Below are 24,572 nucleotides of genomic sequence, written 5' to 3'. Positions count from 1 at the left end.
TATACTGAATCCCAAGTACTCCCTTGAGGTCAAGTGAGGTAGAAAATTGGACTCCAGATGCTGCCCTCCCAAACTTCCATCCCTGAGCATAAAGCTTGTACCTCTACAGGAACTGAGAAGAATTCTGCCAGTGATTACTGCAGTTTTTATCTAACCACTGGCTCATAATCAATAAGCACAGTATCCTGGAGTCTACACGTCACCTGTGCTGAAGAGAAAGAAAGCACTGCCTTGAACACAGAATAGGTGCTCTTGACAATCTTAAGAAAACGTTGGTACTTACGTTCTCTGTGCAAAGACAGAGGACAGCCAGGTTAAACAGAGCAGCCAATAATCTGGTGAACAACCTCATGTTATTTATTCTTTGCAAGAACTGTTCTCCTAAACCCTCAGGCAGTCAGTACTTTGATTGGCTCCATACATGTGTTTGTAATTAATCTCTCCCAAGTGTTCAGTTTAGTGAAGGCTCTTTTTATTTTTTAATCTACAATGGATAAACATACAGTTAAACAAATTGAAATCCTGATCACAATTGATGAGAGGGATATTTGCCAGCTTTGGTCTTTGTTTGTGGTGGACAAGGAGAAGGAGAGTAGCCCTAAGAATTTCAGATTGAAATGTGCCAGACTGGATGGAGAATGGAATTCCATGTATATACTAATGGAATTCTATGAATACACTGTAGGGTTCAAAACATTCAAAGCCAAGGCCAGCACTGGTGGCTCACATGTATAATCCTAGCTACTCTGGAGGCGGAGATCTGAGGATCAAGGTTTGAAGCCAGTCCAATAGAAAAATCCAAGACTTTTATGTCCAATTAGCCACCAAAAAGCCAGGACTGAGGATGTACCTCAACTGGTAGACCACTAGCCATGAACAAAAAGGCACAAGAGCACAACGCCCTGAGTTCAAGTACCAGTACCAGCATGTACAAACACACACACACACACACACACACACACGCACACACGCACACGTGCATATGCATGCCAAAACAGAAGGCCAATATAGAAATAGTTCATCTGAAGGGGAGAGAATGAAAATTTTCTCTTTCTCATACCATATCCTAAAATAATTTTTAGGCCAAACAATTCTAATTAAATTGAGGCAGGAACAGTGGTGGCTGACTCTGATGACAGTGAGGACATGACCTCTGAGCTGCTCCTTGTCATGGAGACTGTTCTTCTGGAGGGCCAGTGTGGGAAGTGAACTTCTAGCTGCCAGAACAGCAAGACCCAACTCTCAAGAACAACCAAATGTGAGCACCATGTTCTGGGGATGGACAAGTGGCCCAGGTGACCAGGAAGCAGACACAGATGCCCATGACTGGCTGGGCCCTTTACAGTATCTGAACCTGTGCAGCACCAGTTTTCTACCTTCCATCCTGGTGCAACGCAGTTGCACACACAGGAAGAGAGCACACATCGCTTCTATACTGACCTGAGCTCATCACAACCACTGTTATTCATTGCTGCCCAAGTATGGGGAAAGAAACCAAAGACATTTTTTAGAAGCTTAAGAAGCTCAAGTTACCTTTTCTTTTCTTTCTTGAGTGTCTTGGTCCTGGTTATTGACAGCTGTGCTGGTCTTGGTATGCACATTAGGAATGATCTAAACCAGGAAGAAAACAGGTGGGAAGAAGAAAAAGGAGAAGGTCACAGGTCATATTCATTTTCTTCCTTCTTTTTCCTTCCTTTCTTCCCTCCCTTTTTTCCTTCCTTTTGCATTTCTTCCCTCTCTCCACTTCTTGTCTGTTTTTGGTTTAATTTTAGAGACTGGGACTGGCTATGTGGCCCAAGTTGACCATGAATTTATAATCCTCCTGCCTCACCCTCTGAGTACTGGGATTACAGATGTAATGCCAACATTCCAAGAATGTGCCACCGTGCCTCTCTTTGTTGCATTTCCTACTGAGTGTTCTGTTTGATTGGAGTGCCAGGGTATGTCAAGCATGCCAGGCACTGAACCACATGTGCAAACTTCCTTTGTGTGTGTGTGTGTGTGTGTGTGTGTGTGTGTGTGTGTGTGTGTGTGTGTGTGCATATGCTGGTACTGAGGACTTGCACTTTTTCTTGGCTTTTGCCCTCAAGGCTGGCATTCTCACGCTTAAGCCACACCTCCACCTCTGGCTTTCTGCTGTTTAATTGGAGACAAAATGTCTCATTGACTTTCCTGCCCCTGACTGGCTTCATGCCACGATTCTCAACTTTCAGGCCCCTGAGCAGTTAGGATTATAGGCATGAGCCACCAGGACTTAGCTTTTTTTTTTTTTTTTTTTTGGCCAGTCCTGGGGCTTGGACTCCGGGCCTGAGCACTGTCCCTGGCTTCTTCCCGCTCAAGGCTAGCACTCTGCCACTTGAGCCACAGCACCACTTCTGGCCATTTTCTGTATATGTGGTGCTGGGGAATCAAACCCAGGGCCTCATGTATACGAGGCAAGCACTCTTGCCACTAGGCCATATCCCCAGCCCAGGACTTAGCTTTTTAAGCAGTACATATCGTTGCAACTTTACCTCAAAAGCAAACATAAAAGAACTATAAAACTCAGGAAACCTGGTAAGCTCTATAACATTAAAATATTATTAAATTAAGTGCATATCACTAAGGAATAGAAATTCAGGGGTTTGTATGCAGGGATTGAGCAGATGAAGATTAACAATGACCCCTGCACTGTCCTCTAAGCATCTCATTCTGCAAAATAAAGTTTCAGAGATTGATTGAAGCTAATTCCTGGTACAAGAAACCTGCTACATTTCACAGATGGACCTCATTCTCACTGCCCTCAGTTAAAGTATGTCCCCCAGATCACTGTGTGTGCCCAGTAACTGCCTCCCATCACTGCTGGCGCAGGGACAGATTTCGGTGTTCACCATTGGATACGCTCAGTGGTGGCAGGAAATAAGTGATGTTCCTCATGATGTCCAATTTGTTCAGAAAGGGCCTAATACATGGTTGTACTCAATAAATGGATCAAGAGGTATAGAGAATATCTTAAAGTTTTTTGAAAATGAGAAGTAGACCTTACCCTTGGGGTGGCTGACAGGCTCTGAACCACGAACACCACAGGGTTTCCGGCACTCTTAATGGCCTCCACTGCCTCTGCGTGGGAGGCGTTCTGTAGATCCACGCCAGACACCTGAAACACGCAAGTTACCCTGCTAATTAGAAAGCAAGGAAAAAGCCAGGCGCCATGGCTCACACCTGTAATCCTAGTTATTCAGGAGGCTGAGATCTGAGGATCACTGTTCAAAGCCAGCCAGGCAGGAAAGTCCATGAGACTCTTATCTCTAATTAACCACCAAAAAGCCACAAGTAGAAGGAACTGTGGCTCAAGTTTGGTAGCGTGCTAACCTCGAACAAAAAATCTCAGGGACAGGGCCCAGGCCCTGACTTCAAGCCCCAGAAGAAGCACAAAAACAAAACAACAACGACAAAACTTCACACACTGGACTACATGTATAGGTGGTGAAATCAGAATAATCTCTGTTGTACAGTTACAAAGATATTCACATGTGACTCTGCTGACAAAGGGTACATAGACCTTCTAGCACATTTCTTTATAACTTCCTGATTCTTATACTTATTTCAAAGTTGAAAGTGAGGGGAAAGGAAGAAAAATGATGAGAGAAAATAGGAAAAAAAATCTTTCAAATTGAGTTTGAAGAGATCCACAATTTAAGTAAAGAGAATTAATTTTACTTACATTCTAGATGTAGATGATTGATTTAAATTTTAGAAGAGATAAGCAATGCTCAAACTCTACAGCCGCACGTTGTATATGCAGAGGCATGTATGGCAGATCTTTAACCATCACAGGGCTATTGGGTTTCAATTTTCATTTCTAGTTAACATGATGCATCGAATGATGTGTCCCAGACCAAGTATATAAGAGAAAAGACAGACCCCTCTCTCAGAACTGAAACTCCTCACTAAGGACTGGCCTTTCCCAGTATGAATCAACCACAAGCAGATTCAGCAGGGCATGATGGTGCATGCCTGTAATCCTAGCACTTGGAAGGCTGTGGTGAAAGGATTGCAAGTAGGCTAATTTGGGCTATATAGCAAGACCCTATCTTAAGTAAATTAAACTAAAGCAAGCAGATTCTGGGACTGACTGTACCCACTGGGTTCCATTTAATAAACCCAACACATAGAAAGCTATCATACTCAGATCTCGGGCAGCCTTGCTACTTCAATGTGCCTTTACAATCTTTACAATGCCATCCTGCAAAGCCCATGTGCTCCGTGTGAACTGTGACCCAGCGCTTTCCTGATGAGAGACTTAACAAGGTCATCTCCTTTCTCTAAATGGCACAGATCTCCCACGAACCCACATAAAATTTAGAGCTCATTAAAGACTTAGGAGAAACAAAATGCCTACAATTTCCCCCATCCTACCAGAGCCCTTAGTTAAACTGCCTTTTGGCTGAGATTTTTGTTTTATCCTTTACCTCTGCTCACACTTGAAAAATTCAAGAATCAAGTATACGATGTAAAAATAAATACACTAAAACAGAGGACTGTAAGTACACAGATTCAGAGACACATGAAATAAGGTGCTTTAGCTAAATGATTCTTCTTCTATTATCTTACATATGTTTTAAACAAAAACACCATTTTAATATCATTTACCTCAAGTATTTTATCTCCAGTTTTCAGTGCATTGGTTTTTCCTGCTGGACTGTCTTCTAAAACTTGCTTGATAAATATACCTTTAAGCTCCTCTCCATTCTTCAGGCGTTTTATGACTGTTTGTCCCCCCACAATACTGATGCCGAGAGACACATCCGGTTCTCTAAAAATTTCAACACTGTGCAAAGAAAAAGAAGTCACTCATCAGCAAGCTAACTTAATTGGCAACATTTCCTTTGTAAGCATTCAATTGGCATTACATACAAATTGCATTGTGTGTGTGTGTGTGTGTGTGTGTGTGTAGGGTTTGAGCTCAGAGCCTTGTGAGTAGCTAGTATTATAGGGGAGAGCTATCAGTACTTGGCCTTACATTTTTACAAATGTGATTAAAAATTATACCTAATTCCAAAATGATAAGATGCTATCAATAATTTATGACATATAAAAGGTTAAATGATGATATGTGAATGGGTAGATCTCTACAGCAATAAATACTGCTCTTGAAATACAGAGATTTAGCTAGACCTTAACGTTCCCATTTCTATCATCATAATTGTTCTGTGATTAGCTCATATCATTTGTAGCTGTCACTTCAACAAAGAATGGATGGAGGAAATGAGGTGAAGGGAATCAAGATAATCAGCTTAGTACAAAGCTCAAATTTACAGAATAAGTTTCCCACTGAGCACTCCAGTTCTTGGGGCTTTTCCCAGGAGAACATTTAACTCTGTGCTTCACTGATCCTAGGATAGATTTCATCCATCCCTAAAATTAAAAGTTTTCTTTTCTTTCTATCTTCATTGTCATCGCAAGAAAATCTAAGTTTGGAGTGAAATTTACCCCTACAAATATGGATTTTGCTTAAACCTCACAGACATAGGTCAAACAAATTCAAATTTTAAAAAGCAACTCTGAAAACACCTCCTAAGACAAAACTTGGCATGTAAGAGGACAGTTGGGGTGGTGGTTGTCGTGAATCACTGATACATAGAGAACAGAGAATACAGCTAGGGGAAGGCTTTTATTAGCTTCAAACACAGCCCTGGAGAGTACTTAAAATCATACCCACATGCAAGAGAAGATGAGTTCGTACATTCTGTTAACTCAAGAGACAAAACTTGGACTACACACTAAGAGAGGAAGGTAGGGGGGAAAACTGATTTACCAGAAAAGCCTCAAGTCTTGTGCAGCCTTTCTGTATCCAAGGTGGCCCCACCTGAGCAGGCTCAGCAACACAGTCCTAAGTACTGAGTCCAGTAATTACCCTCACAGACCAACGTTTGTAAACTGCTTTCTCAGATAGAGTTTTGGAGACTCTGCTAATATGGGTTATAGTCTTTTGGGGGTGGGGGGTGGGGCGGCTGGCAATAACTAGGAAAGATGAAATGGAACTACAACTTAGGTCAGTTTACATGTGAACTAGCGCTACTTGCAACCTCAAGTTCAAGTTCCTTAAGTTACAGAAAGGAGAGGGACTTGTGGTTCCATTGAGAAGGGCAGTGATATCTCCCACATACATTCTTGGTGGACCCCAGTGGCTGAAGTTTGGTGTTTCTTCTCCTTCTCCTTCTTCTCTCTCAGGTAAGTCACTGTGAAGGAAGAAAGAAAGAAATATACACACCCTGTAAGACATACTCTTAATCTTCAAAGAGAGAGAGAGAGAGAGAGAGAGAGAGAGAGAGAGAGAGAGAGAGAGAACCACTATTCTAATCTTATGATGTCTAAATTTCTGGCCTTCTCTTCCATTTTTGTTTGATTTCCACTTTACTGAAACTATTCTATGCTGCCCAACAGCATCTTTTTGGCTGAGCCATAAGAAAACATTGTCTTATTTGCCTTGACTGCTCTGTAGCTTGTGATCACAGTCTGTGGTGATCCTTTTGTTCAAATCCTTTCCCTTTGGTTTCCAATTTGGCCTCTATCTAATTCATCAATTTCCTTCTACCTTTTGTTCATTCCATATCACTCCTTTATCCAATCAGGACTGTTTAAGGAATAGCTCCCAGGGCTCCCATCTTAGCCTCTATGCTTTTCTTTCTTTTTTTTTTTTTTTTTTTTTTGGCCAGTCCTGGGCCTTGGACTCAGGGCCTGAGCACTGTCCCTGGCTTCTTCCCGCTCAAGGCTAGCACTCTGCCTCTTGAGCCACAGCGCCGCTTCTGGCCGTTTTCTGTATATGTGGTGCTGGGGAATCGAACCTAGGGCCTCGTGTATCCAAGGCAGGCACTCTTGCCACTAGGCTATATCCCCAGCCTCTATGCTTTTCTTATTCTTCAAGTTTCCCCTGGATTCTCACCTGTAGGTGACTTTTCTCTCAATTACACATGCCAGAACAGAGGTCAACCATAATCCCCAGACTGAGGACCTCCAGGATTTGATTTCGCTTTTGGTCCTGCGGGTATTTAAAACCTTTAATATATCCCCAAATGTCCTGTCACCTTCTCTTCCCACCTGTTTATGCCCCTGCAACTTTATATCAAAGAGTTTAATGTGCTATCATCTAATTCACATCCTATTCCAGAAGCACAAGTGACCCTTGCTATCTCTATAACCTGCTGTTAACCATCACTTCCTGTAGGTTCTCCATCCTGACAATCCACATCTCAATTGGTTTGCAAGGGCATTGCCAGAGTTGTCAACATCAACTCTGAATGAGCCTCCCATTGTCTAAGTAGACTACGTGTAATCCATTCTGTGCCCCTCCTAAAAAAAGTAACATCTAGCCTAATTTTAAATATCATGTGACATTGTCCCAGTCTAATATAGTAGACTTAGCTATAATACTATTCTGTATTTGCCAAACATCCCACCAAAATTATGCATTTTCGGGGCTGGGAATATGGCCTAGTGGTAGAGTGCCTATCTTGCGTACATGAAGCCCTGGGTTCGATTCCTCAGTACCACATATATAGAAAAGGCCAGAAGTGGTGCAGTGGCTCAAGTGTAGAGTGCTAGCCTTGAGCAAAAATAAGCCAGGGACAGTGCTCAGACCCTGAGTTCCAGCCCCAGGACTGGCAAAACAAAAAAACAAACAAACAAAAACCCCCAAAACAAAACTATGCATTTTCTAAGAGCAGAACACCAAACCAAAATACAAACAAAATACCCATCTTTTATCACATAGGACTAAAGGGAAATGGCACAGTACCAGGCACGGGTAGTATATCTGGAAGGCGACATTCCTGTGGGTGCTGAGGCCTTTGGAAGCATCCGGTTCTTGGGGAGTTGATATAAAGGCAAATCCTGCTCCCTTCTCTGAGCCAAAATGGGAAGGTCACTGCACACACTGGTACCTTGGATGTCACTTGGAATCACCATTCCTGAAGAGCAGAGACAGGAGATGGAAAACACAAGACACAGTCATTCATCTTTCAGTCACTCAGCAGAGTAAGGGCCAGATGCAGAGCAGGCACCCCTCCTCTGATTCGATACAGCACTGTAATAGTAAAGCAAAGAATTCTGGGCTATAGGAAATGTCCATGAAAATAAATAAGGAAGAGGGCTAGGATGCTCAGTAGAAGAGGGTGACAGTTCTAAAGTAAAGCTTGCTTAACATGCATGAAGCCCTGGGTTCAATTCCTCAATATCACATAAACAGAAAGAGCTGGAAGTGGAGCTGTGACTCAAGTGGTAGAGTACTAGTTTTGAGCAAAAGAAACTCAAGGACAGTGCCCAGGTCCTCAGTACAAGCTCCAGGACAGGCAAAAAAAAGAAAAAAGAAAAAAATCTTTCTTTCTTTATTTATGCTGGTTCTGAGGCTTGAGCTCTGGGCTGGGGCATTGTCCTTGACTGAGGCTAGTACTCTACCATGAAAGCCACACTCCAAGTTCAGTTTTTGGTGCTTAATTGAAGATAAGAATCTCATGGACTTTCCTGCTTGGGCTAGCTTCAAACTGAAATCCTCAGATCTCAGCCTCTTGAGTAGCTACAATTACAGGCATGAGCTACTAGCACCTGGCCTGATATTATTTTATTTAAAATAAAAAATAAAACTCTCCTGAAGGATAGTATACTAATATTTAATATTGAGAAGTACTCTGATGTTTTACTGATTTGAAAAACAAATTTACAAGATGAAATAGCAAATAACCAAGGAAAATCCTTATCTTTTTTAAAAAAAGACTTATTTTATAAATTCTACAATCTTCTACCTCTGTGAACATATTTAATTCTTAAGTCATACTGTAAGTTAGAAAGAAAAAAGACTATCAGCTGTGTTTTACAGATTTTTTAAAAAGTGCAGGCTAAGTGATTTTGAAGTGCCAGACTTTGAAGTCAGGCCCCACTTTACCACGTGAACCCCACTTTACCACGTGAACCTGAGATAAGCAGGCCCTGTGAGCAGACCCCAGACAAGCTTATTAGGGCCTAGCCGGTCAAGAACTTTAACTGCTGGGAATGCTTAACACTAACCACCCCTAGAATGCCTCAAGCCCTGTGTCTCGAGCCCTGAGCCAATCAGATTTGTACTCGTGTCCTGGTCTTGCTTGCTTGAACACCTGATTGGTGTAACTTTGTTTTTTTGTCTTTAACACCTGATGGCTGTAACTTTGTTTTTTGCCTTTATAAGCCCTGTGTAATCGCAGCTCGGGGTTTCCTCCTAACCTCCGCTGTGTCAGTGGGAAGGACAAGGCCCGAGTTGCAGCTCGCTTGAATAAAGCCTTGCCTTGCTTTCGCATTTCGGAACGTCTGAGTCTCAGTGGCCTTCTTGGTGGTCGTTTTGTGACCTGGCACAACAATTTTACCAGATTTCCCCTGATAAATAAGATAAACTATCATAATTTTTTATGTTGTTGGTTGTGGGGCTTGAATTCAGGGCCAAGGTGCTGTCACTGAGCTCTTTAGCTCAAGGCTAGAGCTCTTCCACTTGAGCCACAACACCACTTCCTATCATAATTTATTTAAATATTTACAACCATGTTTTTGCCAAATTTTTATTAATTATACTTCCTACTTAGAAAGGTTTGTGCAATATGGTGGAGATGCATTGGGGGAGGCAGGGGACTTTGGACTTCCTACACTGTTCCCTGGGGTTTGGCAGTATGCTCTATAGCATTATTATTATCATCATTATTATTATAGCCAGTCCTGGAGCTTGAACTCAGGACCTGGGCACTGTCCCTGAGCTTCTTTTGCTCAAGGCTAGTACTCTACCACTTGAGCCACAGCTCATCTTCTGGCTTTTTTTGTTATTGTGGTACTGAGGAATCGAACCCAGGGCTTCATGCATGCTAGGCAAGCATTATACCACTAAGCCACATTCCCAGCCCTTATTACTGTTTAAAAGTAGAGAAGCTGCTGGTTTCTGGTGGCTCACTCCTGTAATCTTAGCTACTTAGGAAGCTGCAAACTAAGGATCATGGTTCAAAGCTAGCCCAGGCAGGAAAGTCCCACCAGACCCTTACCTCTAATTGACCACCAAAAAGCCAGAGATCCCTCAAACTTGATTTACTGCACTGGCTTCAAAGCATGATCTTAAGGGGCTGGGAATATGGCCTACTGATAGAGTTCCTGCCCAATATACAAAGCATGATCCTGAGTCTCAGGCTCTTGAGTAACTAGGATTACAGGTGTGAGTCACTGCACCTGACAATGGTTTTGATTTAGTTGGAGCTTGGGCTGGAATCCATCAAGTACTCTTATCATTGAGCTACATCTCCAGTTCAAAGACCTATCATCTTGGATTCACCACAGATTTAAGAACAGCCGGTTACATGTAGCCTCTTAGAAATGGCGAGTAATTGTTCTATAGATAAATCTAAGACTTCCTGTTACTAACAGAGTAGATGAGATACAGATTAGATAGGCGCCTCAGAGAACATTCAGTCAAAGCCTGGGGCTTGCCTGTGTCCCAGCAGGTTGATGGTATGGAGGGGTCTGGGATAAAACAGCTTGACATTTTCAAGACAGGCATCTCAAGAGGAAAGGGAGAATCATGTTGTCAAAATGTACTGCTAGTTGCCGGTAGCTCATGCCTATCCCATGGTTTTAAGCCAGCCTGGGCAGAAAAGTCCATGAAACTCCTATCTCCAATAAACTACTCAGAAAAAGCCAGAAGCAACACTGTGGCTAAAATGATAGAGTGCTAGCCCTGAGCACAAAGAGGCTCAGGAACAGGGGCTGGGGATATGGCCTAGTGGCAAGAGAGCTTGCCTCCCATACATGAAGCCCTAGGTTCGATTCCCCAGCACCACATATACAGAAAATGGCCAGAAGTGGCACTGTGGCTCAAGTGGCAGAGTGCTAGCCTTGAGCAAAAAGAAGCCAGGGACAGTGCTCAGGCCCTGAGTCCAAGGCCCAGGACTGGCCAAAAAAAAAAAAAAAAAAAAAAGAGGCTCAGGAACAGCTCCCAGGCCCTGAGTTCAAGGCCCAGGACCAGCAAAAAAAAAAAAAAAAGAGCAAAAACCTCTATTATCAATCATTCCTCAGGCCACAGGGGTCCACGGCAACCTCCTCACGCCTGCTACATGGCACGCTAGCATGGCTGGCTATGCATGCTTTCCTATTGAGAACAGGTATAAAGTATATAAATTTAGCATCCTTGCCAAGGTTTTATCTCCAAGAATAATAGCTAGGGCCTTACAGAGTAATAACTAAGACAATGTAGTAATTGAATTATGTCCTTATTTGAGAAAGAAGTTGAGGCCTTCCTGGATTATCCAACAGGGACCCAAATCCAATGATGAGTATCCTTTAAAGATGGAAAAGGAAAAACAGACAGGGCAAAATACAGACAGGGAGGAAGACAACTGAAGACTGAAGCGGAGACTGAACTGATGTGGCTACAAGTCAAGGAAACTGAAGGAGCTAAAGAACAGATTCTTCCCTAGTGCCTTCAGCAAATTTATGGCACCCAGAAGTAGGTGTCAGGACAGTGAGAGAGACTATAAAGGGACTATTTCTACTGTTTTAAGCCATGGAGTTTGAGCCACAGGAAACTCGCACATAGAAAGCATAGAAGGTCACCTGGCATGACCTATGTGATACAGAACAGGGCTCAACAGAGGACAGGATTATCCCATGAGAAAAATATCCCTTCTCCATCTCCCATTCCCCAAACCTTAGCCCCATCTACCTATCAACCCCTCTTCATCAGCCAAGCCTAAATGGGTTGTACCTATCATCCTAGCTACTTCAGAAGCTGAGATTATTGGGGACTGAAGTTCAAGGCCAGCTTGGGCAGAACAGGTTGAAAGAGACCTGTTATCCTGTGTCTGAAGAATGTGCCCAGGCAGTGATCAAGAGCCTATCTCAAAATTAACAAGCAAAAAGTCAGGGCTGGAGGTGTGGCGCAGCAGTTATAATGTCTGCTTAGCAAGTGTAAGGTGCATGTAGCAAGCTCAAGGGAATTCTTTTTAAGCAGTCTTATCTGGGAAGAGTTTGAGGAAGGGAAGGGTCATTTTTCTCCCAGACACAGTCATAGATTCATCTAGCCATGTAGTGTTCTAACCCACAGGGAACTGACAAGTGCTCTTATCTCACACAGGCCTTCGTTTTTACCACTTAAGATTCAATTCTGTAGCTTTTTTTTTTTTTACTCTGACCTCATATCAACTGTAACATGACCTTCTATAGTGCTCTCTCCCTCACAGCATCTCAGCATACAACACAAAGAAACCCACCAGGAGGCTTTTTCCTCAGGGGACTCATAGCAAGTGAAGGACAGCATAAACCCAAACAATAGCTCTATAAAGCTATGAGAGAACTAAACAGCCTCTCTATGTCTGTCACACGATGACATGCTGTATTTCAAGGTTGAATAGAGGAAAATTATTGTTTAAAGTCAAGTTTTCAAAGGCATGAGTCTATATTGGGGAAGGTGAGAGACACAGTACTTCAATTCTTTAATGGAAACTAAGATATTAATGTGCTAAAATAGACTGTAATGTATGGTTATGAAAATGTCCCATAAATGTTTAAAATATGCCTCTCTTTATTAATATTTAACAGTGCCATTCAGTGAGCTAACAATATCACTTAAGAGCATAAGGTTTTACCACATCACAGGAGACTTATTTCAGCATCAAGTACTGTTTTAGTTATAACCCCACTGTGGATAAAAAGCACAAGGAGGCAGAGAAAATATGGCCCTCTCAGAAGACAGAATTTGAAAATTTTCCATCAAAATCTGAGCCAGGGCTGCTCTTTCAGATATTCTGAAGCAAGTACTTAACAAGCAGGGTCAAACTCAAAGACATCAGAGTGAATGAATACAAACACGTGACCATGAAGCTCATAGTGCACAAAATAAGACAGAAAAATGACAAATAATCAAACTTGTGTTTGTAAGAAACAAAAGCCACAAACCTAAATCCAGGCTGCACTGAGATAATGAATTAAGATTTTCCAGATCATCAAATCGAGTGTTTCCTTCAGCAGAGGGCATGGACGGGACAGAATCAAAGGCAAACATTGCATCCAGCTTGAAAGGAAGAAAAACAGAAATGCATTAGTACTTTATGAAATAATTTGAAGCACTGTAGATAAAGACATTAGTGAAAACAGGTCCACGTTCTCAGTGGCAGTTTATTCTGGGGTCAAGTTATGACAAATGCTGATGACTAAATATGTACAAGAGCCCAGGTCAGAAAAACCTGCTAATACACATAAAAACACACTAATAAAAATTGTGAGCTGGGCAGTGGTGGCTCATGCCTGTAATCCTAGCTACTCAGGAGGCTGAGATCTAAGGCTCAAATCTAGCCCAAACAGTGAAGTCCATGAGACTCTTTATTTCCAATAAATAATCATAAAAGCCAGAAGTAGAGCTGTGGCTCAAATGGTAGAATGCTAGCCTTGAGCAAAAAGAAGCTCAGGGGCAGCTCCCAGGACCTGAGTTCAAGCTCCAGAAAAGACACAGGAAAAAAAATGTGCTTGATGAACATAAGTAGTCTGAAGCAAACACTTACCAAGATAGAACATTGACTATGTTCACCAAGGACCTCAACTGTGGATTCACACAATCTCTTGGCCACATTACTTCTAGGCTGCAATTTAAATAGCTCTACAGATCATCCCAAACACAAAGGGGATTTTCATGATGCTAAGCACTGTTTTCATTCTGAGATAGGGCTTCAACAGGAAGACCTAGGGTAACTTGGCCTGGATCTTGCAATCCTCCCACTTAAGCCTCCCCAGGGCTTATCCCCAGGGATAAAACCAAGGCACAATGTCCTATTGGCTCTTCCTATCCACCTGAGGATTACAGTTAACACTTACAGATAAGCCTGTAATCCTAGCAGCCAAGGAGGCTGAGATGTGTAGGATGGAGTTTCCAGGCCAATCTGGGGAGAAAAGTTCACTAAACTCTATCTCCAAAATAATCAGCAAAAGTAGGGCCAGAGGCATGGCTCAAGTGAGAGAGTGCCAGCCTAGGATATAAGTAAGGCCCTGAGTTCAACCCCCAGAACTAACAAAGGAAGAAAAACTACAAGTCAACTGGGCACCACTGGCTCACACCTATAGTCCTGAGATCTGAGGATTCCAATTAGAAGCCAGATGGGGCAGAAAATTTGAAAGACTCTTTACTCCAATTAACCACCAAAAAAGCCAGAGGGAGCTGTGATAGAGAGCTAGCATTGCACACAAAAGTTCAGGGCAAGTATCCCAGCCCTAAATGCAAGCCTCAGGACCAACACACAGACACACAGACACACAGACACACAGACACACACACACACACACACACACACACACACACACCCCTAAAAGTAAACATTGTTTATCTGCACAACTCTTATTCTAGCACTAGGAAGCTAAGGAAGCAGGATTACAAGTTTGAAGCCAGTGGGTTACAAAGACCCTGACTCAAAGTAAAAATGAGCAAACCCCTTAATAATGTACACAGTGTATTTTGTCTTGTCTTCCTTCTGTACACACATCTTGTATGATTTTCAAAAGTTATAATCTGCTCAAATGCTAAAACATTTATGTCTTTCCCAATTCATACTTTGAGATCTGAAAGAGGTTATAATATGCTGCTCTTACATATTGACTGCTAACTTAAAGTACCCAAAACACATATACAGAAAGACTGGTTTAGGCCAGGCACCAGTGACTCACACCCGTAATCCTAGCTACTCAGCTGGTTGAGATTGAGGAGAGATTCAAAGCCAGCCTGGGTAGAAAAGAATACTTTTCCTTTCCTTGGTTGTGTCTCCCATGCCAAGAGGAAAAGCCACAAGAGTTACTGCAAAGGCTGCTATAACAAAAATACCATTAACTGGGTAACTCATAGAAAGAGCCATTCATTTCTTATACTTCTGGAAGTTGGGGAGAGCAAAGTGAAGGTGTGGTACAGGTGTGTTTGGAAAAAGCCTGCTTCTGTTTTCATAAATGGCACTTCTAGCAGTGGCCTCAGATGGCAGAAGGGCTGTGGGTCTCTCCCCAGCCTCCTCTAGAAAGACTCTTGAGGGCAGAGTGCTCATGACCTAATCAGCTCACAAGGACCTCCAGCTAGTGCCCTCACCATGGGGCTTGTGGAGGCAGAAACTCCATTTCCATCCTGGCAGAGTTCTAGGATTCCATTCAAGTCAGAAAATGAGAGGAAAAGCCCATATATTTCTTTTGAAAATTTTATGTGGCATAGGGACCTTTCTAACACACAAAACCCCAGAGAGGCAGTTAAGAGTGAGTGCCTGTGTGCTGGACTGGCAAAGGAGAATGAACTGGGGAGGTGGGTTGCAGAAGCTAAGTTACTCTGAAGAGGGCTGTGTGGTGTTTTCTCAGTTCCTCATCCATTACCATATGTGGTAGAGTGCCGAGACAGAACTTAAGGATGTGGCCTAGCCTCCTGGTGCAACAAGTTACAATAGGAAAGTCAAAGCAATCTGGTTTTTAAAAACTAAGTAAATCACTTAATATAATTTTTTCCAGGTGTTTCCATTTCCTTCTGAATGGGGCCATTCTTTCTGATGGAGACATAGAACTGCATTGTGTATATATACCACATCTTCTTGATCCGTTCATCTACGGAGAGGCATCTGGGTTGGTTCCATATTTTTATTATGGTAAATAGTGCTGCAGTGAACACGGTTGTGCTGGTAACTTTAGTATTGCCTTGTTTGTGGACATATAGGTAAATGCCCAGAAGTGGGACTGCTGGATCATAGGGGAACTCTATGTTTAGTCTTCTGAGGGACCTTCATACTGCTTTCCAGAGTGGTTGTACCAGTTTGCCCTCCCACCAACAGTGTAGTAGTGTTCCCCTTTGGTAGCATCCCCACCAGCATCTGTTGTTAGATTTATTGATAATGGCCATTCTTACTGGGGTGAGGTAGAATCTCAATGTTGTTTTGATGTGCATTTCTTTTATAGCCAGAGATGTAGAGAAATTCTTCATGTATCTCTTGGCTATTCATATTTCCTTTTTAGAGAAGTATCTCTTTAAGTCTTTAGCCCACTTGTTAATGGAGTGGTTGTTTCTTTGGAGGTTTGTTTTGGGGTTATTTAACTTCTTGAGCTATTGGTATACTTTAGATATAAGGCCCTTGTCTGTTGTATGGCTAGTGAATATCTTCTCCCAGTCTGTGGGATTTCTATGTATCTTACTAGCTATGTCCTTTGCCGTGCAGAAACTCTGAATTTTAATGCAACCCTATTTGTCCAGCCTTTCTTTGATTTGCTATTTCTGGGTCTTTACTGAGAAAGTTTCAACCTGCCATGGAGCCCAAGTGTTTCGCCTACTCCTTCCTGTAATATTTTCAGGGCATCTGCTTTCATCTCAAGGTCTTTAATCCACTTGGAATTGATTCTGGTGCAGGGTGAGATATCAGGATCTAACTTTAGTTTTTTACACACGTTTAGCCAATTCTGCCAGCATCATTTGTTGAAGAGGCTGGCTTTCTTCCATCTTATTTTTTTTTTTTTTTTGGCTCCCTTGTCAAAGATTAGGTAGCCATAGGTCTGTGGGTTCATTTCTGGGTCTTCAGTTCTATTCCATTGGTCCTCTGGCCTGTTCTTGTGCCAGTACCAAGCTGTTTTTATTACTATGGCTTTGTAATAGAGTTTTAAGTTTGGTATTGATATTCCTCCAGCACTGTTCTTTCTGTTTAGGATTGTTTTTGCTATTTGGGGTCTTTTATTGTTCCATATGAATTTTTGGATTGCTTCATCTATTTCTTTTAAGAAAGAAGTTGGGATCTTGATGGTTATTGCATTGAATTTGTATATAGCCTTTGGCAGTATTGCCATTTTCACAATGTTGATCCTCCCAATTCAGGAGCATGGAAGGTTTTCCTAATTCCTTAGATCTACTTTAATTTCCTTTTTCAGATTTTTTTTGTGTGTGCCAGTCCTGGTGATTGAACTCAGGGCCTGAGCACTGTCCCTGGTTTCTTTTGCTCAAGGCTAGCACTCTATCACCTGAGCCACAGTGCCACTTCTGGCTTTTTCTGTTTATGTAGTACTGAGGAATCAAACCCAGGGCTTTATGCATGCTAGGCAAGCACTCTACCACTAAACTACATTCCTAGCCCACTTTTTCAGATTTTTGAAGTTTTCATTGTAGAGGTCCTTTACTTCTTTGGTTAAGTTAATTCCTAGGTACTTAAATTTGTTTTTGAGGTTATTGCAAAAGGGGTTGCTTTCCTAATTTCAACCTCTCCTTTCTCGTAGTTGGCATATAGAAAAGCTAATTATTTTTGTGGATTAATTTTTTACCCTGCTACTTTGCCAAAGTTTTGAATCAGCTTAAGTAACTTGGGAGTGGAGTCTATGGGATTTTCTAAATATAGGATCATGTCATCTGCAAAGAGGGAGAGTTTTACTTCATCTTGCCCTATTTGGATTCTCTTTATGTTCACCTCTTGCCTTATTACTATAGCTAGGAATTCGAGTACTATAAGTGAAGTAAGCCAAACCCAAAGAAAAATAGGTTGCATGGTTTCCCTCATTTGTAAGAACTAGAATATGTCTATGATATCCTTAAGAAGGGATCTCAACAACCCAATTGCTTAATACATAGGACCACATATAATGAAGGGCACCAAGACGAACTCCAAGAAACAAGAGGTTCTTATTATGTACTGTATGAAGTTTATTTATTTTAGACATTTTCTCTTTCATTTCTCTTAATTTTCTGTACCTTGTGTCTTATATATAAGATTTGACCAGAGGAAGGGAAAGGAAATCACAGAAACAGCAGGTCAATGATACTCACTTAACAATAGGTTGGATATCAACCTTACAACTTTGGGGGGAGAGGAGTAGGGAGAGGTAAGATGGAGAAAATGAAGGATAGGGTAACACTGTCTAAAAACAAATGTAATCACTACCTTACTTATGTAACTGTAACCCCACTGCTCATCCATCACCTTTCAATAAAGACAATTTTTTAAAAGAACAAAGAAATAAAATTCCAATAAACTGGCAAACAGAATACATTTCAAGTGAAGAAATACAAGTGGCCAATAAATACATAAAAATGAGCAATACTCTGTTATTTGGAAACTATGAATCAAAACTTTGTTGTGATGTGAGTCTACTTCTCAGTTATAACAGCTAAGGCTGGGGATTTTCAGCCTCTGGAATTGTAAGGTGAGAACTTATTTTCTTTAAAAATCACCTAGAGCTGGGAATGTGGCCTAGCAGTAGAGTGCTTGCCTAGCATGCATGAAGCCCTGGGTTCGATTCCTCAGCACCACATAAACAGAAAAGGCTGGAAGTGGCACTGTGGCTCAAGTGGTAACGTGCTAGCCTTGGGCAGAAAGAAGCCAGGCACAGTGCTCAGGCCCTAAGTCCAAGCCCCAGGACTGGTTAAAAATAAATTACCCCGGGGGGGAGGGAGGGGGGCATGAGGGACAAGGTAACAAACAGTACAAGAAATGTATCCAATGCCTAACGTATGAAACTGTAACCTCTCTGTACATCAGTTTGATAATAAAAATTTGAAAAAAAAATTACCCCATCTCAGATACTGTGTTACAGAAAATAAAACAGGTTGGTATACCTTTCATCTTAAAAAAAAAAAAAAAAGTAAAAGCTAAGTAAAGCTGGGCACCAGTGGCTCAGACCTATAATTCTAATTACTCAGGAGATTGAGATCTGGGTAGTAGATGTAAAACCAGACTACACAGGAAAGTCTGAGAGATTTCTATCTCCAATTAACTGGCAAAATGTTGAACTGGAGTTGATACAAATGGTAGAGTACCCAGTGTGAGCAAAACTCAGAATGAGACGCCCATAAAACACACATGTACATGCACAGACACACACAGTTGAGAGCAAATAAGTGTTAGCAAGGATGTTGGACATTTGGAAACTTTGTGCACTGCTGGTAGCAATGTAACTCAGTATAGTGTTCCTTCAAAAAAATAAACATAGAATTGCCATACAACCCAGAAATTCTATCTCTGGGTGAAAACTGATGATAATACAGCTGTCCTTGTGAGACCCAGATAAAAATAGAGCTGGAAGTTATAAAGGTGGGGAGGGGGGGAGGCAACTCCTGCCTGCCTGCTTGCCTGTGATAAGATGGTTCTCCAGGTCTCAGTAAGATTCCTAAAAAGAATGTTTATGCTATCCGGCACACCATGCTTCACATACCATATAAGTATGCACAGATTTCAGTTACAAAATTTAGCATTCTCTAAGACTGCAACAATGTAGATAAGATGCTTGTATTCCTTGCTTCTCTTGTCTGCAATGACCAAATACTTGACATCAACAACCTAAGAGAAGGAATTGTTTATTCTTCAGGGTTGAAGAGGTGTCAGCCCACCATGCCAGGGCAGGGTGGGCTGGGCAGATCCTAGCATGGTGGCCAGGAAGTGGAGGAAGGAGAACACAGGAAGAGGCAGAGCAGGGTACAGCCCCCAGGACTCACCTATAATGAGGCCTGCCTCTCTTTCATCTTCTCTCAATAACTCCATTATATCAATTCATCAAGGTCAAAGCCCTTAGGATCTAGTTGTCTCTGGAAATATCATCGCAAACACCTCCAAGGGGTGTGCTATAGCAATCTCCTGAGTATTTTGCAATCCAATCACGCTGGCAACGAGAATGAACCATCACGATGCCTAACAAGCCCATCCACCCAACAAGCTGAACCAAGACTTGGGTCTTCATGGACTGTGGCACAGTACCTCTCTCTGCCCCCTGCTCATTCCCAAATAACTCTCATTATTCTTTGATAGACTGACAAGCCAAAAGAACTGGAAGCAGGGGAAGCAGATATGGGGACACTCTCAGAATCCTGGAGTTGGGATGACAGTTATTTTAAGTTAAAGGCATCTGGGGATTGGACTGAGAGGAGCCCTGAGGGTTCCCCTTGCATGACTGCCATGAACATCAACTGTGGTAAAGGAGATGTCATGTCAACCAGGCAGACCTACTCTCAACAAACAGTAAGCCTGCTAGAACTCTCTAGAAGAGGGCAAGGTCATTGCCATCAGAGAAATAAACGTTCTCACAAATTTCTTTATCTCCCATTTGTTCTACTAAAAGTCCACTGAACCAAACAAATCTTTTATTTTCTCCTAGAGAAACTGTTTCTTTCTCTCCTGTTAATGCCTCTCACTCTCTTGTCTTATTTCCTTCCATTCTACTGGGAATCGAACTCAGGGCCTCATGTTTGCTAAGCAAATACTCTAGCACTTGAACCATGGTCCCACTTCCACTGATATCCTTGGCCAGTTTAATTTCTACTCTCCTAGGCCTGAATGGAGGAAGGTAGAGGACATTTTTGTTTTTCCCAGTGTATGCATACAAGAGGAAATTACTCAGCTCTACGAGGAAAGAAGTTCTGACATATACTACAACTTGAACAAATTTTTGAAGCGATGTACAAAGTGAAATCTGTGGACACATAGTGGTGATAATGATGAGTCTGTTTCTCAAACAGTCAGATTCTTTTCTCTTTTTAATGCCAGTACTGTTTTAAACTCAGAGCTCAGGGTTGGTGCTCTACCACTTAAACCACAACTCCACTTCTTGCTTTTTGCTGGTTAATTAGAGAAAAGAGCCTCACAGACTTTTCTACCTGGGCCGGTGGCTTCGAACTGCAGTCCTCTGATCTTAAGCCTCCTGAGTAGGTAGAATTATAGGCCTGAGCCACCAGTGTCCACCAGGAAAAATATAAAATAAAACACTCCTCAAGCAAGACACTTCAGGGCTAAAATCATCTTAATCATTATGCTCCATAACCTTAAATGATGTCATAAAATGTAAGAATAGTCCCAAGAAACATTACAGATTTTAAAAGATGAATGCCTAAATGTACAAATACCCTAAATATGGATTAAGTTATTTTATCTATAGCTTTGAGAGTTTATGAGGCAAGTACTCTTGCCACTAGGCCATATTCCCAGCCCACAGCTTTGAGAGTTTATATAACAGGGAACCAGGTTGTTGACTATTTGGGGAAATTTAAAATAAATTTTGTATAGGAAAGCCATAATTAGTTTATTGTTTGTGTTGCCAGTACTGGGGCATGGACTCAGGGCCTGAGCACTGTCCCTGGCTTCTTTTTGCTCAAGGCTAACACTCTGCCACTTGAGCCACAGCGCCACTTCTGGCCTTTTCTATATATGTGGTGCTGAGGAATCAAACCCAGGGCTTCATGTACACAAGGCAAGCACTCTTGCCACTAGGCCATATTCCCAGCCCAGGAAAGCCATAATTAGTAAGAAATGAAAAATACAGAAAAGCAGGCCAGTTCACAATTAGGATGTACACCCTGCCCTTCAAATGTAAGCATTGATTTCCATTCCTAAACAGTCCTTTAAAAGCACTTTACTGAACAAGAGAAGCAGCAACCCAGAGAAGCAAGGAAATGGCCGATAAGAAGGATTTAAAACCCTAATGTTAGGTAAAGACTGCTTGAGATAAGGGTAAGCCTCCAGAGACAGCAGCCGTTATCTCAAACAATCTAGATGGAAATCAAGACCCTGTTTGGAAAACAATGATAAGTGATTGGGAAATAATTCTGGTAGAGAGTTTCTTTTTGTAAAGTTATTACTGGAGCGTGACCAGTATTGGAGTTTGAACTCAGGGCCTTGCGGTTGCAAGGCAGGCACTTTACCACTTAAGTCATGACACCCACCCACCCACATTTTTTGTTCGTTTGTTTGCTTTAGTTTTCAGATATGGGCTAACATTTTTGGGACTCCTCATCCTTTTACCTATGCCTCCTGAGTAGCTAGAATTATAAAAACGAGCAGCTAGGCTATCAGGTAGCTCACACCTGTGATCCTAGCAACTTAGGAGGCTGAGATCTGAGGATCCCTGTTAGAAGCCAGAGAGAGCAGAAAATTCTGAGACTCTTAATTCCAATTAACCACCAAAAAGCAGGAAGTGGAGGTATGACTCAAATTGTAGGACATCAGCTTTGAGTAAAAAGGTAAGTAAGAGCCCAAGGCTCAGAGGTCTAGCCCGAATACCAGTTCCTGCATGTGTACAGTGTACATGGCTGTGTGCATGCAGGCACAGGCACACACAAACAAACACACACACACACACACAATTTATTTGTCAAGATGGGGTCTCAGTAACATTTTACACAAGCTACCTAGAACTGTAAACCTCCCACTCTCCACCTCCCAAGTAGCTAAGATTACAGATGTGAGCCACTGGACCCAGCCCAAACTGTCATTAAATATTCGTTGAAATAATTTGATTATATTTTATTAACTGTGATGAGACAAAAAATTAACATTTTCTAGGCTTTAAAATATGGGTTTTAACTAAAGTTTTATTATGAATATTACGTTGACTATTTTCTCTATAGCCCCAAACATTTATATATTTTAAAAGACAGGTATTTTCAGGTTGCCTTTGAGTAGACAGTTATAGACAATATCTCTGATGCAAAGACAATTTTCCAGCACTCACTGTTTTTGTAGTATATGTAGCAGAAGGAACAAGTGGATAACCAAGAAAAAGACCAACGATACATTTTTTTGGTTACTTTTCCCTTGACTTCCCCTGAAAAAACACAGTCTGTGACAAACCACAAGTGTTGAAAAGAATTCTTCCTTGAAATGAGAAATCAGGAAAACAATGCCACACTGAAGCAAAGCCAGACATGGCAGTACATGCTTGTAATTCTGGCACTTGAGAGATTGCCACAGGAGAATGACAAGTTTGAGGCCAGTCGGGGCTACATAGAGAGACTTGTCTCAAAAAGAAAACAAACAAACAAACCTGACTTATGTAACTGTAACCCCTCCGTACAGGACCTTTACAATAAAACTTTAAAAAACAACATTGAGAAAAACCGCCAAGGGAACTAATTGTGCAGCTCACTGATTCCCATGAGAAGTTGTGTGTGTGACCACAAATTATGACCTTATGCTTACAGGCTAAGGTGCATTGTGCAAACAACCATTCACTGTGGAAAAACCCATTACATCGCTTGGGTTGTTTTATTTTTGGAAAGTTACATGAAGGAAAGAGAGGGCGGGGCTGGGGCATGGAGGGGAGGTGGGGTAGCCAGGTTCTGATGACTTACCCCATCTCCAGTGCCGTACCCATACGGCTGTGCCTCCGGGGAATAGCCCGCAGTCATGGATCCTGCATCTGGAGACCTGGGCACCTCATCCCCTGATAGGCTGTCATGTAACCATGGAGTGCCAAACTGGAGGTCCTGCCTGGCAGGCACAGGCGTGGCATCTCGACTGTGGGGTGAGGAATACACATCCACAGACTGCAAGCGGCCCTGGTAGAGGTCACAGTCCTCATCCACCAGCATCTCCCTCTCCTCGCCCATCTCCTCCACGGGAGCACTCAGGAACTCGCACATTTCCCAGGCCTCCTGGCTGCCTTCTATGTCTGTGTGTGGAGACTGGAACGTCTTGCCCAAATCTAGAAATGGTTCGTCCACAAGTTCTTCTTTAAAATATGGCTCATCTCTAAAACCCTGTAAATGAAAGAATTGCAAAACAAACAAACAAAAAAGGTAAAATGTCTGTTGTATCCACCCCAAGCAGAAAATGAAAATGCAGATTTAACTTCACTCTGTACCATGTACTAAGGCATGGCTAACAGGCTGGGGGGGGGGGGGGGGCAAGGGGGACATTTCTCCATTACAAGGGAGCAAAAATAGCAGCTCCCTATACACAGCCCACAACCCAGGAAAGTGTCAAATGGCAAGGTGAGAGGCAGAAATCTGCCCCAGGCAAGGTGAATGACTATTCTAAAAAATCCATTAGACATTAACCCCATGAAAATTCTCTGGTGAAACAGGAGTTTGGTTAAACTGCTACACCAAATATTGAACCCATGCTTAATACAGAAAATGGTGCACAACTATAGTCATCTCATGCTAATACAGGTGTGTAATCCTTATAAAAAGCCAAAGTGGAGGTGCAGCTTGAGAGGAAAACACCACCAGCCTAGAGCGAAAAAACCAAGCAAGAGAGTAAGCCAAGCAACCAAGAAGCCCCAGGTTCAAGCCCCAGTACTGGCACTGGCACATGCACGCACACACATACACACACACACACACGTATATACACATATAAATATGTATATACACACATGTATATGTATATATAATATCAATATTAATAATAATATCAATATTATTATATTGATAGAGCCTTTTATCAATATAAACAATATGTTACATCAATACTATATTATATCCATATGATATTTATATATAGAGAGATAGATTGATTGAATGTTCAAATTAGGCTTTTTTTTTCTTTTTTGGCAGTACTAGGGATCAAACTCATGGCCTTGCTCATGCTACCACTGAGCTACATCCCAATCCTCAAAAACATGGTACAATTGAAAGATACAGGCAGCATGTCTTATCTACTTTGAGTGAATTTTTTTATAATATACTACATAATAGAAATAGTTTTTCAACTCTGTTGACAATATCTGATAAAAAGGAGTGGATATACTATAGTTTTTGTTTATAGTTCTCTAATTACAACAACTAATACAAAGCACTAATAGTCAAACAGAAGCAGAACATTTGGTTGAGCTCCTGGCTA

At 41.9% G+C, this 24,572-nt stretch overlaps 1 protein-coding gene across 6 annotated transcripts in view; it reads right to left on the bottom strand.

Moving 5' to 3' along the window:
- Positions 1–24,572, bottom strand: part of Patj (PATJ crumbs cell polarity complex component) — a 304,043-nt gene that overhangs the window by 183,872 nt on the left and 95,599 nt on the right. For all 6 annotated transcript variants that reach the window (XM_048351444.1, XM_048351442.1, XM_048351445.1 and 3 more), the window contains 7 exons: positions 23,078–23,485; positions 12,937–13,051; positions 7,778–7,949; positions 6,150–6,221; positions 4,633–4,810; positions 3,026–3,136; positions 1,534–1,611 (listed from right to left, as the gene is read on the bottom strand). In XM_048351444.1, coding sequence (XP_048207401.1) covers positions 1,534–1,611; positions 3,026–3,136; positions 4,633–4,810; positions 6,150–6,221; positions 7,778–7,949; positions 12,937–13,051; positions 23,078–23,485 — 1,134 coding nt within the window. The remainder of the gene's footprint in view (positions 1–1,533; positions 1,612–3,025; positions 3,137–4,632; positions 4,811–6,149; positions 6,222–7,777; positions 7,950–12,936; positions 13,052–23,077; positions 23,486–24,572) is intronic.

This window comes from Perognathus longimembris, chromosome 7 (genome assembly GCF_023159225.1).
Source record: "Perognathus longimembris pacificus isolate PPM17 chromosome 7, ASM2315922v1, whole genome shotgun sequence".
Lineage (NCBI taxonomy): Eukaryota > Metazoa > Chordata > Mammalia > Rodentia > Heteromyidae > Perognathus > Perognathus longimembris.
This window is presented reverse-complemented; position numbering and strand designations above follow the sequence as displayed.